This window comes from Sceloporus occidentalis, unplaced genomic scaffold (assembly GCF_023333645.1).
Source record: "Sceloporus occidentalis isolate IW3139 unplaced genomic scaffold, rSceOcc1.0.p SCAF_4, whole genome shotgun sequence".
NCBI classification, from domain to species: domain Eukaryota; kingdom Metazoa; phylum Chordata; class Lepidosauria; order Squamata; family Phrynosomatidae; genus Sceloporus; species Sceloporus occidentalis.
This window is the reverse complement of record NW_028316984.1, coordinates 79,791,704-79,808,566: the sequence shown is the minus strand read 5'-3', so window position 1 is coordinate 79,808,566 and position 16,863 is coordinate 79,791,704. Positions and strand designations below refer to the sequence as shown.

Below are 16,863 nucleotides of genomic sequence, written 5' to 3'. Positions count from 1 at the left end.
TGCTCATTTTCCCTACCACATATTGCATTTTAGGCAGCTTTTTCCTCAAGTGACCAATCCATGCTCCTCCTTGTACAATTAATACAGAACAAGTGAGACTGGCCAAATTTCATCCAAGATGTCAGAGATGATAGAAATAACATTGGCACTGAGGAACCACTAGCTGAAATGTTATTTTATTTAAATAAGTTCTAGTTATTGGATTTTACTCCCCAATTGTATTTGGGATCACATTGTACATTCCTGTTTGACAGAAGTCTTGAATAGTGGTCCCTAGTGGTTTCACGACTCGATTACTGTAACGTCCTCCTGGCTGGGCTTCCTCTTTCTCACCTCCGCCCTTTAATTTCTGTCCAGCATTCAGCTGCACGCATTATCACATCCGCCCACCGCTCTGACCACATCTCTCCTGTGTTGGCATCCCTTCACTGGCTCCCCCTCCCTTTTCGTATTCAGTATAAGCTCCTGCCGTTCACGTTTAAAGCCCTCCATGGGCTGGCCCCTCCTTACTTATCAGACCTTATTTCTTCTCACCTTCCCACTAGGGCCCTCCATTCTGGTAGTCAGGGTCGGCTGTCCCAGCCCAGGATTTCCTCTGCCCCATCTCGGATTCGCCCCTTTTCACTCGCTGCCCCTCACTCCTGGAACCTTCTTCCCCCACGAACAAGAGCCATCTCTTCTTTAACCAGCTTCAAAACGGAGCTGAAGACCATCCTGTTCAGAGAAGCATTCCCAGGCATTGCATAATTGTCAATTGCTTTTTGTTGTTCTTTTGTTGTCTGTTTTATTGAATCATTTCTTGTATTGTTATGTATTTTATATGTATTATCCTACTAGAGAGGCCCCTTCCCCACCACCTTAGCCTTCTCCTTTTGTGTCGTGTCTTTTTAGATTGTAAGCCTGAGGGCAGGGAACCATCCAATTAAAAAGATTGTATGTACAGCACTGTGTAAATTTACAGCGCTTTATAAATAAAGGTTAATAATAATAATAATAATAATAATAATAATAATAATAATAATAGCAGCCTCAGGGTTATCTGAGGCTGCCATAAGGACTCCTTGTTCTTCCATCCAAACCATTTGCTTGGATTGTATGGCCTTCCCACCAGACTTTCATGTTCCTGAGAGATAACTGATATACAGTATTGTTAAAACTAACAAATGAAAAGAAAGTAGGTTGGACAGATGAAAAGCCTAGGGTTACAACACACGAAATTTGAGGATTGCTGTAATTCAAAGGTTTATACAACCAATAATTGTGTTTTGGACCACCCTCAGCTCTTAGATTTATCAACTGCAGGAGGGAGCTTAGTATATTAACAAAGAATGAGGACAAACTGAAAATGATGTACAAGAAGTAAAAATGCTTTCCATCTTGCCCACCTTACAGTAGATACTCCCCTTCCTAATTCAGGTCTCTGTCCAAACCACCCATGTATGCTCATTCTTTTCCCCATACTTCATAGACCAAGCTATCTCAAAACTTTCTGTTTCCTAAGATAGAATAGCACATGACATAGCTCCTTCCTACACTAAGGTACATTGTACCTAAAGCTCAGCCATGTTATTTTGGTATCTGACACAATCCTACAAACACCTTTTCCCTTCCATGACATTGAAAAAACTAACAAATTCTATAACTAACAATTTGATACTCTTTCATGACACCCTTTGAAAGATATCTGCTGCCTAAGGTCTCCTCACTGTCTGTAATGGTAAGCCCGGATCCATTGAGGTCTCTTCCAACTCTATGATTCTATGATTGAGAGCATGCTGATTAGCCTATCTCTTTGTAGTATTAAAAGGATTGAAGAAGCAGTCCCTGCTTTTACATCTTCCATTTGCAGAAATGTAAGACTTAGTCCCAACCAGTATTTTCTAACCTTTTTGCTTAAAGTTGCAGGGCATGCTTATACTTAGAAGTAATTTGTTTGCTTAAAATTGCAGGGCATGCTTATATTTAGGAGTAATCCCAGTTGCCGAGGTATGTCTTCTTGGACTATAAGCTGAATGTGTAGCTAGGAAGCGCCTTGGACAGGTGTAGTGACAGAGACAGAGCCATCCTTGCTATGCCTGGCTGCAGAATCCTATCCCTCCAGGGGCCTCTGACTCACACTGGCAAAGACGTCAGTAGTAATACAACGTATGTTGCTGTGGTCTGCTCTGACTCACCAACTGGGCAGCTGTGATATTCAGTGTGGATGTGGCTGACAAGAGAAAATACCTGCTATTTTTGTGCCCTTGTATTCGTTAATCTGGTTTGCTTTCTTCTACATTTCTATTGTGTTATAAATGAACTGATGTGAAAATCCCAAGATATTTAGCTGTGTTGGAATTTTTCCTCCCCAATAGGCTTCAAACCCACCATAGAGGCAATTGATGTTATGGGCTATGTTTTCTTATGGATTGATAAGTAGATATCTGAAAGCCTAGAGGAAAAAACTGAAAACATTTGGGGAGACAATGTTTTTTCTATTTTCACTCCCTGACGTCTTTGTTTCCTTGGCTTTTAAAAAAAATGGATTATGGAATATTTTCTTTTAAAATTATGAATAACATATTTCAGACAGGGTGTTCACATATTTACTGTCCCAGCATTATTTCTGAAAACTATATAAGGAAAGCTTGTATGTGAGCCTGTGCACAGAATCAGGATCATGGTAATTTCTGGTCTTGTTTCACTTTTCTTACTCCTTTTCATGGGAATGAGTGCTTTATTGAGGAGGGCGGAGTCTCCTTCCTTAGAGGTCTTCAGACAGAGGCTGGATGGCCATCTGTCGGGGATGCTTTGATTGTGATTTCCTGCATGGCGGGGGTTGGACTGGATGGCCCTTGCGGTCTCTTCCAACTCTATGATTCTAGGGCTAGCAAAGGGGAAAATATCCTTTGTTTTACTATTTTGAAGTTTGCTTATTTTTATTCGTCTCCCCATTCCCCATAAACTGGCAAAACAAAAGAGGGACCTACTCGTTTTTTTACAGTTTTTTCACAGTACAGGACCATGTAGGTCCATAGGTAATTTAAAAATCATAATTATGATGAATTTTAAAAATGAAAAGGTAAATTCAGTGTGTAAGTGATGCCTGAATAAAATGTACTTTTAATATACCTAACATAATTTTATGCCAAACTAAGTAATATATATTACATTTGATGTTTCTCAAGTAACAAGGTCACTTTCAATATGTAAAGAGTGCTAATTTTTTTGTGGGGGGAAATCGTTCTCCTTTCTCTCCCCTCCCCCAGAGTTGGGAGCATTGTTTGCCTATATCTCATTTCCATAAATTCTAAATCTCTCCTGAGGGATTTTAGACAGGCATCTTAGGGGGTCTCTCCAGTCCTGATAGCCGTAGCATTAGCTTGTCTTACTTTTTTATATACTGGAACATTGGGAATACCAAACAATCTTCCACAGTTCCAGAGACTTCTCTGTGTGATTCGTCACTGCTAGATTATTTCATGATAGAAAAGAGGTAGAAATGCCTAGAAGTAACAAGATAAAATAAATTTACATTGCTTGTCATTTACAGAGCCACTCTGGAAGAGCTTTTAATACTAATGAGGATAGACTAACTCTTGGGTTCTTGAACTATAAGATAGGTCCCTTGGGACAGTTATAAAAAGCTGGTTTTATTACAGAACTGTATCTGCTTCATTTTCAGGTAAGTGCTCAAAAGTAGGTTTATTATAAAGTTTCAGGAAGGAGGGAATCCTGAAGTCAGTGGATCTGTTAGGCTACAAATGGGATTATGGCATTTTATTGCTCAAGCTTGATTGCAGCCCTTTTCATTGTAATATAGGGCCTGAACAGACAAGCCAAAATAAAGCTCCTTCAGGTCACTTTGGAGGTATGCTGTATGCATCCTAAGAGGCCGGAAGCCGCACCAAAGCCACACTCCAGTCCTAAAAAATGTAATGTGAATGGAAAATGTGACAATTGTCTTGACAGAAAACTGAAAAAGGAAGCACTATAAGACACATGAGCTGAATTGACTGACCTAAATGGAAATTTCCAAAATGTGCCCATTAAAAAAAGGTAGTTTCACTAGATCTTGAATTGTTTGACAAATGATAAAGTACTGTAATTTCTGAATTTGTATTGATCCAGAAGGTGTGTTTTACAAAGAAGGGCCAGGTTGGGCCCAAACTGTAGGATAAGAGCTACCTTTAGAACAGATGGTCTATCTTCCCAGAGAAACTGTCTTGCTGCATACTCACATTTTGCAGATTGTGCAGTTCTTATGAAGAGGTATGACTTACCTACATATAGTCCTTGATCATCTGTATTCATAATCCATGGCAGGTTACATTAAGTATTTCTTCCAGCTGTAAAGTTTTGCAGCTAGAGTTAAGGGTATCTTGTCTGCCCTTAAACATTTTTGCCATGATTTTTGCAAGTTCAGTTCTCTATTTTAAGCACCATACCTAATGTTTTAAGTGCTTATTATTTGTAAGGTAATTTTTAAAATACCACCATTTTGACTGGTTTAAGGAGATTTATCCTGACAAACCATAGTCTAGTCTTTGGAGCTTTGTGCCCAAGTGCAGAGAGGGGAGAGGGCTAATTCAGATGTGTGCATTTCTGCTTGGCCTTGAACTCAAGGAATAAATGGAACATTAGCTATTCCTTTCATCTTGATTTTTTTTTCATTGTGATGTTGAGTTTTGCACATGCTTGCAGACATATCACCAATATCTTTCCATTAATTGGCCTCTGATTAAAGACTTTTGAAGAAGCAGAGTCCAACATAGCCCAAACCAGCTTTTCCCACTGTTTAACAGCTCTCATTATTAGGAAATTTCTCCTAATATTCAGCCAAAATGTCCATCCCTGTAAATTCTACCTACTGATTCTAGTGCCTCACATTGGAGGAGTAAGGAACGTGATTCTTAATAAATTATCTGTCTAGTCCTGGGCAACATTATTAATCATTCAATAAGCTTTACTCAGGTTGCTGAACTCTTGTCTAATAAGACTCTTCTTAAGAGTGTTTGAATTATTGAGAACACGTTGCTAACGAAATACCTTCCTTGCATTTGAAATAAGGCTAGTGTGGTCACAATTTGTCTGGCTGTCACAAATCTCTTCAGCATTATTTATACGCTACAGTTGCAACCTGCCCTTCTCCCAATGAGCCCCTGGCAGTATACATGGCTTTTCTTCTCTCCACTTTTTCCTAAGAATTAAACCCTGGTCTCCAAAGTAGCAATCCAACACTCAAATCACTACAACATGCTGGCTCTCTACTTATGATCCATCATTTTGTATATTAGTTTCAATTGGCTGCTCTTGTATATTTTGGATTTTTTCCATGTTTGCCCCCTTGTAATTTTGTTGATTGAATAATTTTTCAATGTTTTCATTTTGTCTCTCTTCTCTGACAAAAACACTTAAGGTAGTGCATGAGATGTAGCAGGTAGATGTACATAAAATGGCAATAAAATCATGATTAAAAACAGCAGCAAGATTTTAAATTAAAGGAACTGTTAGGGAGCACAAAAGGAAGAGAGAAAAATTCAAGACATAACTTTTAGTTTTAAAAGCAACAATCCCTAAATGTCTTGTTAAATAAGCAGGCCTTCACAAGTCGTTCATGGGCGATTATGGGAGCCAGATAAGGTTTATAATAAAGAGAAGTCTAGACCTTTGGTGAAACTTTTGTGAATTTTGCTGAAAAGAACCTGTTCACCTGATTCAGAGACTAAGATATAAATACATTAAAAATGTGGGAGGAACATCTCAAAGATTTGGGAAGACAAAGCCTAGTTTATATGAGTACAAATCAGAATTTAAAAATCTTACCTTTTTGACTGCAAATACCAGAATCCTCAGCAACATGCCAAGTGTCAGTTCTGGCAATTGTCTGTTTCATCACCACCAACAAATGGCATCTGTGTTGGATTGATGATCTATACCTCCTCCACTGTCCCATATTTGGAGTCCTGTAAGGGCTCATTCACATTTTATGCAGTAAACATGTCTGTCAGCGATATGCCAGCATTTGTTTGATGAATTCCATAAAGTGTGAAGGAAGTGTTTGCACCTGTAAACAAGTGATGGATACCCTGGAGGGAACTGTGTCCAGCTGGAGCTCTGGCATATAACCCACTATCTCTCCCTGTGTCTATAGAGATAAGAGTCTCTCCTTCATGTTTTATGGTCTTTGCTCGAAGATATCAGCATACATAAGGCAGACATCTGTTCCATAAAACACCAGTCATCCCTGAGGGAGCTTTCACAGTTTCTGTACTTCCTTCTACGTCTACCTTTTGACTGCTATTAGCAAGTACCATATTTCAAACCTTAGAAAATGTTTCCACTGTTGGTGGGGTTGGGACAGAAAAATATTGAATGAAAACATAACAGAAACTTTAACTGCCTGTTTTAGTCCTAATTGTGTCTCCTTATTTCCTGTTCTGTGAAACCACTTTGGTAACTCTTTGATTTGGTTTTCACTTAAAACACTCCATTAAGACACTGCATAGCTATTTTGTCTTGCTTATAATCACATACCGGTACTTATTTTTTTCTACTGTTAATCTTTTTGTTGAAATCAGTGATAAGAAGAAAATGAAAGAAGAAAATGTTGTTCCATATATATACCAGTTGCTGTCTAGCTGCTGTTTTGTGTGTTTGTGCATTCCTGCTTTTTGTGAAAAGGGAATCTAACTGGACAGCCCTTCCTAATTCCAACTGTAGCAGCTAGTAGGTTTCAGAACCATGGTTAGTTCCTTGCAGTCAGCTCCTGTCTGGCTCTTTGCTCAGCAACAGAATTTCTTCAGCACTATCTGTTGAAAATAGTGTTAATTCTATCCGCGTTTATACAGAATCCAGGTAACATTCTGCTCAAAATGTAACATTCCAGTGTTTTCTATCTTGCACAACTTTCATATGTAGTAATTAATTTATGTTATATATAAAAAGAGCCTGTCCTACTTGTTCTGAGCTGGAACAAGTACAGTTCCAAATCTCCCCAAGACTTGATTTGGTATTGAAAACAGAAACATTTGTTATTGTGTGCCTTCAAATGTTGTTGTGTGCCTTCAGATGGCAACTCTACGCCATCTGAGGAAGTAGACTAAATCTACAAAAGCTTATGCTACATCTTCTTTTGCACAGTTAGTCTCAAAGGTGCTACAAGATCCCTTTTTGCATAATGATATTCTAGACTAACATGTCTATAATCTCTGAATTTTACCTGCATATTTTAAATTGTTTCCCAATGTTGTTGATAATTTCATTTTAGTGTTGATCTTTTGTATGTTTTAGCTGTATAGTATTTTAATTTGCAATCCACCTTGAGTCCCAGTTTTGGGGAAAGTCAAGGCACAAATAAAGTTGACTACAACAATAACAGATGCTGCCAGAGGTCTACAGCAGAGGAAACATCATTATCGCTTAGTTGATGTGTTCTAGCATCCCCTTGGAGCAAGTGGTAGAGCTGGGCTCCTAAACTATGAATTCTATCCAAGGGCAACACTCTTGACCCCCAACATTGGTATCCTGGGATGGAGTACATTGCTGCCTCAGGTGGGGGGACTGAAAGATGGATCCCTCGGGAGAGAAGCAACCAAACTAAACTATTCAGATGTGCTGCATCTCACATCCTAGTAGACTTGATAACTTATGAACTAATTGTCAACAGCTGAGTTTACTCTACTGGTCAGTTCTCAGCCTCAGGCCTCTTTCCAACCTTGAACTGTCAAGCTAATACTGACAAGAATTCTGGAACCTATCTGCTTGGTGTCAGCAGCCATACCCATTACACTTCTTTCATGTGTATATATCACTTGATCAGTCCCTACCTAGCTAGTTACTTCCTGTTCAGTCTAGTGACTGTCTCTATGGCCTTCCTGAATTCCGTTTAATTTCTCATTAATTTTTATTTTTAAAAAATATTTAAATGTGAATGTCATTTCCCAGTTGTGGTCCCCAAAAAAGATTAAATAAATTAATAAACAGTTGTTCTGGCTGCCAAGAGGAAACAAATAATTAAATCTCCTCCTTGGCCTTCTGAAGCAAACAAGAATTGACTAATCAAGGGCAGTTCAGGATTTCCATAACAATGGAACTGGAAGCAATTTAATTTGCTGTTGTAAAACAGAAGACACAAGGACAAAAGAAGCTGTTGTTTAAGATACAGTTGCTGAATAAAACAGCACTTTTGAATAGGTCTAACTTTTTGATTAAAAACAGTGGTTTACTAAGAGATTTGTGGAAGCAACTGTGTTTGGTGCTTCCATAGGCTGAGGATATTCCCCCTGGGCTGCTCAGAATCCACTTAATGTTCAGTTCTCTGACTACATCACGATCAGGTAAGTAGCCAGAGTCTGTTTTCCATTCCACCTGACATGACATTCCAAGCACAGGGTTGTTTCTCTTTTTCTTTCATTTTGGAAAAGTGGTAGAATCACCTGAAAAATAAGCTCCCTAGGCCAGGGATTTCCACAATGCAGCATTCTCTCAGTGGTTTGGGCGACAACACTTCTTATCCCCAGCTATTTGCAATGTTGGTTGGGGCTGGTAGAAGTTGTAATCCAAAATATCTAGAGGACAGATCATTGCCGGATTACTGAATGGAGGATCCTGATACTAAACTATTTTGCTGTCAGTTGCTCTCAGTGACCTAAAATTGTAGTTATGTGGATTGAGAAATGTATTTTTACATTATGTAACTAGATAAAGCAGAGGTGAGCAGCTGTCTAAGCTTTGGGGGCTGCATATGCCCTTCACTGGACCAGAAGGCTGTTCCCCACTTCAGCATTTTTTAAAAATCTCAAGCACTACCTTGCACACTCTAGGAGAAAAATCCACTGTGTTTTTGTTTTCCAGTAGACTGTCTTAGACCTAGATACATTTTTAAACCAGAAAGAGTCCTTGCTAAATCATGGAAGTCACTTATGATTTTGACAAAAAGCCTTCCTGCCATCTTAAAACAGCACATGAGAAGCTCACCCCCAAAAGCATGGTGAAATTTCCCTCCCATCTCCTACAGAGCACAGGAGGCATTTTGACTAAATAGCACTCAAGATCATAAAGGGAGGGGGGGGGGCTGTCTGCAGGCCGTAGGTTGTACTTTGCCCAGTTATCTGATAGAGAGCTCTTTTTTCCCTGAGGAGTTGCCATAGGAGATTCTGAGATGAATTTTGTGAAAACTCAAGGCAGAACAGAAGATCTGAGAGACAAAAGAGACCAAGGCGACTGCAGGGAGAGTTTATGAACTGGATTAGAGAAGCCGGTGGAGAGCAGAACTGCAGTTATTACCCACACAGAGCATTCATCCATCAGCAGTTTAGAAGCCAGAGAACAACAGGCTTCAGCCTACAGTTACTTTCTAGTTCAGGGCTGTGTAGCAGTAGGTAGATTGGAGAGGAGACCCTAAGAGTTACTTGATTTACTGAGATGGAGACTAATTTTGAAAACTTAAATTACTTTGGGTGCTTTTAGACAGTGGTGGTTATTATTGCCACATGCATTTTTAAATTCCCAAGTAGTGTCTTCAAAGTAATGCTGAATGGCAGGGGAATGAACATGCACTGGATTTTCTTGTTCCTTCTGATGGTGATGTTATGGACAGTTTCTCTGATACTTCCCTTGCATTTTCATTTGCATTTCCTATTGGATCAGTCACAATGAGGCATTTGAATGTTTCCACAGATCTTAATTTTTGATGTGACATTGGAACACCCTGTTTTCAAAGAATCTTAGATGCCTGGTTTTTTATTTGTTTTTTTAAAAAATCAGTACTGTTGCTGAATGCTCTGGGACAATTCCTGGCGATGAAACATAGCCCTGATAAACCAGTGTCCTTTGACATTATATCTAAACATATGAAAAGCCCTGATGCTGAATGAGACCGAAGACTTGTTTAGTCCAGTATTTTATCTCCCCTGTGATCAAAGAGATGTTTGCGGGAAGCCAACAAGTTGAGTGTGAGCACAGTAGCCTGTTCCTCAGCAACTGGTGCTGAGAGGTCTATACCTTCAAGAGAATATATAAATATGACTAATAGCCTCATTCTCTTATCTTTGTTTTTATCCATCCTGAATCTCACACCATTTAGTTTCATTATGAGACAGGAAGAAAATCTTATTATCCTGTTATCCACACCATGAGTCATTTCATACACAGTTATTATATCCTGCTTTACTTACTTATTTTTCTAAGGTGAAGAGTTCCATGAATGTAATCTTTGGTTATAGGGAATTCACTCCATCCTTGTGTTTATTTTACACTACATGGATCTGATAAAGTGGGCTACAATCTACAGAAACTTACGCCAACTCAAACTTGTTAGTCTTTAAGGTGCTACAAGATGCTTTGTTGGTTTTGTTTATTTTAATTGCCCTTTTTACCCAGATCAAAAATATCTTTTATGAAATGCAATGACCAAAACAATGCTGAGTTCCATGTTTTGTCAAACCTTAGGTATGTAAGAAACTGTTCAGACGGAGCCAGTGTTAAATATGGAATTCTTCTGGCTGTTTTAGAGGATGGGTAGGTTAAAGCTGCTATTCAAGTTTCTGGCAAGTAGATGGTGAGGAACTAATCTCTCAGCCTTGAGCCCCTAAGCATGAAGTAGTTTAGTTCAGGGATAGGAAACCTGTGGCCTGTCAGATGTTGTTGGACTCCAGCTCCAGATGTTGTTGGACAGCCATTGTTGACCTGTGATGATGGGAGCCAGAGTCCAGCAGCATTTGATTAAGATAAAAGTCCTGGTGCCTTTAGCAGTTTGTTGATCTTATAATTTTGGACCCTTTTCTTGTCAGCTAGGAAGTTGGCCAACCAATTTCTAAGATTGGCCTGGCCTGGAAAATGTTTAACTGAGCAATTGGGATTTGACCCACTTGAGATAACTTAGAGTGGTTCACAGGAGAAAAATCCAAATCTTTTTCCTCTCCGCCTGCAGCCACTTGTGCCCCTACTCTCAAAACAGTTTGTCCTGGGGCCTGAGGAAGCCTTTCTCAACAATTTGGGGTGAGCTATGGAATATAGTCCCAAATCAGGCTTGGAGCCAAATGTAAGCTAAGGATGATGGAAAGCTCCCCATCTCTTTTGCTGTCTCATTCCCACCATAAACACATTCTTGTGAGCCACAGGTCATCCCACCTTCCTGCCCTGTTCAGAAATTCCTGAATGTTCTGGGGCATCTGGGCAGGGTAGGTGGTTGCAGGGGAGAAGAGAGGCGAGGAATTTGCTAACTCAAACTTCCCTAAGTTATCTTAAGATACAGTCCATGGACTTTAGGAGGCCACAACTGGACTTGGAGTTCTCTTAATTATTGCCATTATTTGTCCTGTGAAAAGACAGACTTCATGGAGTTTGATCTGGTTATACAGTCAAGGACTACTTTTTAAAAAATATGTTTGGTGAAGTTGACTGGACAGGTCTGGTGAAGCACTGGCTTAGATCTACAGTGATTATCTTCCTTCTTGCCATCCTTCCTTTATTTTGAATACTGCTTCACCCTGTGCCTCCCAGATATCTGAAATCTCTGTTTATACCAGTGTGTCATTTGTGGCTTCTGATAGGTGTAGCTTTAGTTCCTTCTCTTTGAAAATCCATAAAACTCAAAGACTGATCAGGGCTTGGGGGTGAACTATTTCTCAGTTACTTCAACTATCCTGTTCATATTCTCTGCAGGATCAGCTTTTGAATGAGTATGTAACACAGAGATGGAAAACTATTTTGTCCTGTATTTGTTTCAGACAAGCAAGCAGAATCTCTCATGCCAGTAATGGGTGAGGATCACATTTCCAAAGCAGCCAAAGATTACATATGGATCCTCCTTGCCCCACTCTTCTCATCAGCTGAGAGAAGTAGTAGCCTCCTCTGGGTCTTCTGCAAGACAGATTTGATCCAAGAGTCAGTTTTCTTCTCCCCTGCTATAATGGAGAAGCATTTCTATATAACTTCTAGGCCAGTTACTAGGTCATTTGGACTTTCTGGATTGGTGAGATATTTTTATTCTTTTTGGTTTTTAAATATTAAATCATTCAAAAATCTATCACTTATTTCCTTTTTCATAGCTGAGTTATTTTCAATACTTATATTGCCTGCATGAAGTTAGAAACATACTATATAATTTCCTGCTTCCTCATTTTGTATCAGTAGTGTAACTAGAATAGGGCTGCGTCTACACTGCAGAATTGATGCAGTTTGACACCACTTTAACTGCCATGGCTCAATGCTATGAAATTCTGGGATTTGTAGTTTTGTGAGATATTTAACTTTCTCTGCCAGAGAGCTCTAGTACCACAACAAACTATAAGTCCCAGGATTCCATAGGGTGGAGCCATGACAGTTAAAGCATTGTCAAACTGCACTAATTCTGCAGTGTGGCAGCAGCCTGCAAATCCATTTCTTCTGTCTGCTGGTTCACATGACCATTTCTGCACTGTTTTATATCTTGATTTAACCATTCAACAGTTGTTGGAATCAATGTGACTTTTCAGTGTGTTGAATCTGTGTGGCTGTTTTTGCAGCTAAGAAATTCTGGAACAGTAACTTTGCTAAAACTTGGTGTGCATCAAATAGGTAGTGAAATATTTAAGTTTAGCTGGCAAGCCAGAGCCTCACAGTTCTTTCCATGAATGCCATGTGCTACTCAAGTCTGATAAATGTGCATATAAGGGATTTCCCATAGTTGAAAGACTGGTGCAGTCTGCAGTACATTTTCAGCACTTTGAGTTATGAGCCCTGCCCTGGTTAAAGCATCATTATAATAGCCACAGGGACCCAGCCGATATAATAGCACATGGGTCATCTCCTCTATGAATTAATTATTTCTCTGTCTGGGGGAACTCTGACACATCCCCCCCCCCCCTCTCTCTCTCTTTCTTTCTTTTCCAGGCTGCCTGTTTGATAGAAGACTGTGTTCCCAAGAGGAAGTCTGTGTGCAAGGTGAATGAACTTGGGATGGTTGTGTGGGTGGATGGCTATTAGAGAGATTTTATACCAGTGGGAGCAAAAAATAAAAGGTCTCTGACTATTACTGGGATGTAATATAAGCTGCCTTTCCTCATTTTGTTATGATATACATTTTACATTGTGAAGGGAAGAACGGGACAGTAATGTCAGCAGCAGGATCTGGTCTGGAAGCTCTTCTACCATAGAAATAGAGCGCTTGGGAAAGATTGAGGGTTAATTTTTAGATTCCACCTATTTTCCAATACTTGGGACCAAAGGCAATTTTTTAAACAAAAGATACAATTCAGTTATCTATTTGACCATATCAAAACAACAAAAAAATATATAAAACCATGATATAAAACATTGGGGGGGGGGGAGGTAAAGGTCCCCCCCCCCCCCCAGTGTTGAATTCTCTTTTCACAGCAGCAGGTTGGTTGCAAAAAGTCTACCTTTAGGACAGCAGAGAGGGAGCCAGCCCAGCCTGCATTGGCAAGGAGTTCTGTAACCTGAAAATAGCCACCAAGAAATCTGTCTCTGCTTGTCTGGGGGATTCTGGGAGTTAAAGTTCCAAGTGTATTTTTTAAAAGCTCTAGTCTAGACTAAGGGTAGGGCTTGCCTCTTTCCATGCAGGCATATGTTTTTAGGATACTTCTTGATATTGCAGTCAGTCTTTCAGATTAACTAGAGGAATATACATTATTGTTAGTCCCCTATGTAGGTGGGGCAGCTGATTATTTATCTCTCCACAAATAAATTATTTTCCTTTTCTTGTGTCTCATAGTGTAATCAGGCACATGCTTACTTGGAAGTACATCTGACTAAATTCATGGTGGTTTTCTCTAAGAAAAGCACATAGGATTTCAGAGTCAAGCCAGTACATATATCTTCCTTGTGCAATATTTTTCAAGCCATTTTATGCTCTTAGTATCTTCCATACTTATTCTGAAGTCATCATTAGCTGTGTGCCAGCCTGCTAATTACTAGCATGCCTGGCAGTTCGTTATTCTGTGTCCCTTTTCCTCTCCCCTCTCCACACCACTTGCCACCTTGGGCTTTGTGGCAGCCCATCCTGTGGCCATGTTGTACTTGCAGATGGCTTGTTTGGTCAGTGCCAGGAAAGTTCGCAGCAAGATCGGCCTTACTTCCAGGTCACCGTACCTGTGCTCCAGCGTCTGCAGGATGTGCTCCGGCATCTCTTGGCAGAAGGTAAGAGTCCATGAGGCTGGGAAGAAGGAGTAAACAGGATGGGAAATGGGCCAACTCTACACAAAATCAAAGAGGATTAAGAGCACTCTTATGTCCCTTCTTGTAGCCCTGGAAACATTGCTTGAACACTTTAGTTTCGTTTATTTGCTTCTTTGTTTGGTACAGTTATATCCTGCCTGTCTTCCCGTGAGCTCAAAGGGTCATACATAGCCCTCCTCCTTCACGCTTTTTCTTCACTACCACCTTGTAAACTAGGCCAGACTCAGAGAGAGAGATTGTGAATGATCCAAAGTTACACAGTCAGTCTTTAGGTATATCCCAGATAGGCCCAGACTGTACCTGTGTTTTGCAATCCATTCCTGCTAAATTCTGTTCCTATATTTCATACCAAGAGTGAGAAAAAACATATGCCTCTAAATGTTGGACTGCAAGTCCTATCAATTCTGGATAACATATGTAATGGTGAGGAATTCTGAGAGCTGCAGATCAGCAACATTATTCTCATCCCTGTTTTTTACCTTGGTGGTGGTGGTGGTGGGGTATCCTTTGTTAAAATGTTTTTGGAGTTGTCATGCTTCTGAGTTTAGCTTCCTCCCAGTTTCCTTCTAGCATTGGGTCCAGTGCTTGGCTTTTGTGACCATACTCTTCTTGTCTTTGGTTTGACATGTTCATGATAGGATTGTCATGGCAGGATGACCTTACCCAGTACGTGATCTCCCGGGAAATGGAACGCATCCCTAAGCTTCACCTCCCACATTCATGGGAGTCAGTGGCTGAGAACAGGTAGGGTGAGCAGCTTTATGTAGGATTCATGGAGTTAGCTGTTGTCAGCTTTATAACATATAACTGCTGGTCAGAATGAGGAGGAGGATGCTTACTGGAGAGAAAACAACTACTTTGCTTTCTAGATGACAGCCACCCATTAACTCTTGGAAAACAGCAAATTATATTTTATCTCCACAATGGAGAAACTGTAGCCCACGGGCCGCATACAATCAACCCTCCTTATCCATGGATCCTTTATCTGTGGATTCCACCATCTACAGCTTTAAAATATTCCACCACCACCACCCCAAAAAAAATCCAGAAAGCATGCCTTTGATTTTTGCCATTTTATATAATGGACACCATTTTACTATGCCAATTTGTTTAATAGGACTTGAGCATCCACAGATTTTGATATTCATGTATGGGTCCTAGAACCAAATGCCAGCAGATACCAAGGGCCCACTACATAGTCCTGGGTTTGGTTTTTTTTTGAGGCTCACCAGATCCTGCCCCCCCAAAAAATTATGGGGCAAACATTGGTAAATCCCCATTCTTGGCAACCTCAGTGAATGGTGAGAACACATCACCCAAACCCTTCCAAAACAAGCAGAACATAGATGAAAATACACAGAAATGAAAATGAAAGTAACCCTAGTTTTGTTTGGGTGTTGGTGTCAGTAAATGGCCTCTGCACCATCCATAGTTGTTCACCCCTGCTTAGCTGCATCATTCTGGCTTGAGCACAAGACCTATTATTTTTCTTTCTTACAAATGGCCAGCACAGAGACCCTGATTGGGGGTGGGGCAGTTTAAGGAAGATTTTCCTTTTCCCTGCTTGCAGCATTCTTTATCCTGCACTTGCAATTTACATTGCCTGCCAAAAAATTATCCATTTATTTTAATGGATTCTCTGGGGCAATCCACATGGCAAGTGTTGACCTCTCAGACAAAATCAGGGCTGTAAATGGGGGCAAACAATTCAAAAGTCTCAGATTTATCATGCCAGGACACAGTATGGATCAAGTCAGGAGCATGCTGTCAGTATGTAAAATAATCAGAACACAACTCTTGAAGCTGGAACATTTCTTCAAAGTTAATACATATTTTAGTTCTGAATTTTTGGGCTGAGAGAAGTTGGTTGCATAGAATAAGACAGAATTAGACCTGTAGCTGCAATGACATAGTAGCATGCAAAAAAAAGTTTGTTGTTGGACGGAGAAATATGAATCCCTGATGGTAAATCATATCACTATGGACTGCTCTCTTTGCAGGCTTCCATCTATGCATCCAGCTCCCAGGAGATCACCATTGCCATCTGAACCTGCTTCTCTCCAGGCAGCTCGCCAGCCCCCTCTCCCTCCTGCCCTCTTGCAACGATACTTGGAACTGTTGTTGGCCTCACAGCCTGAGCTAGGTTACAAGGAGACATTCCTCTCTTCCTACCCTCATCACCAGGTGCATCTTCAGCAAAGCTGTCTACATATACCTTGTAGACTAGCCCTGATCTATGTGGACTTTTCTATAAAGCACTTTTATTTGCAACAGCAATGAGAGACCTTGTGGCCCTTCAGAAGTTGCTGGATTCCCAACTTCCATTCTCTCTTACCACTAGCTATATTGCCTGTGGCTATCAACAGATGAGGTTCAGCAACACCTATATTTAATAAATACCTTTTTTGTTACGTTCTTTTTAAATAGAACCATAGAATCATAGAGTTGGAAGAGACCACAAGGGCCATCCAGTCCAACTTCATTAGCTTCATGAAAGCAGGAGTGGGAATCCTGCAGTCATCCAGACAATATTGGACAGCAACTCCCAAAATTCCAGAACACTGGCTAGGCTGGCTAAGGCTACTTGGGGTTTATAGTCCAATGCAGTTTGCAAGGTTGCTTGATTCTTACCTCTGCATTAAAATACAGGGCATACACACACACACACACACACACACTTTGTGGTCTCTGAATCATACAAAT

The 16,863-nt window shown here is 40.2% G+C and overlaps 1 protein-coding gene across 1 annotated transcript in view; it reads left to right on the top strand.

The window, feature by feature from the left end:
• PTPRN (protein tyrosine phosphatase receptor type N) overlaps positions 1–16,863 on the top strand; it is a 56,399-nt gene that overhangs the window by 10,133 nt on the left and 29,403 nt on the right. The window contains exons 2-5 of the mRNA XM_089520462.1: positions 12,856–12,906; positions 14,008–14,121; positions 14,799–14,904; positions 16,161–16,344. Of these exons, the coding sequence (XP_089376588.1) occupies positions 12,856–12,906; positions 14,008–14,121; positions 14,799–14,904; positions 16,161–16,344 (455 nt within the window). The remainder of the gene's footprint in view (positions 1–12,855; positions 12,907–14,007; positions 14,122–14,798; positions 14,905–16,160; positions 16,345–16,863) is intronic.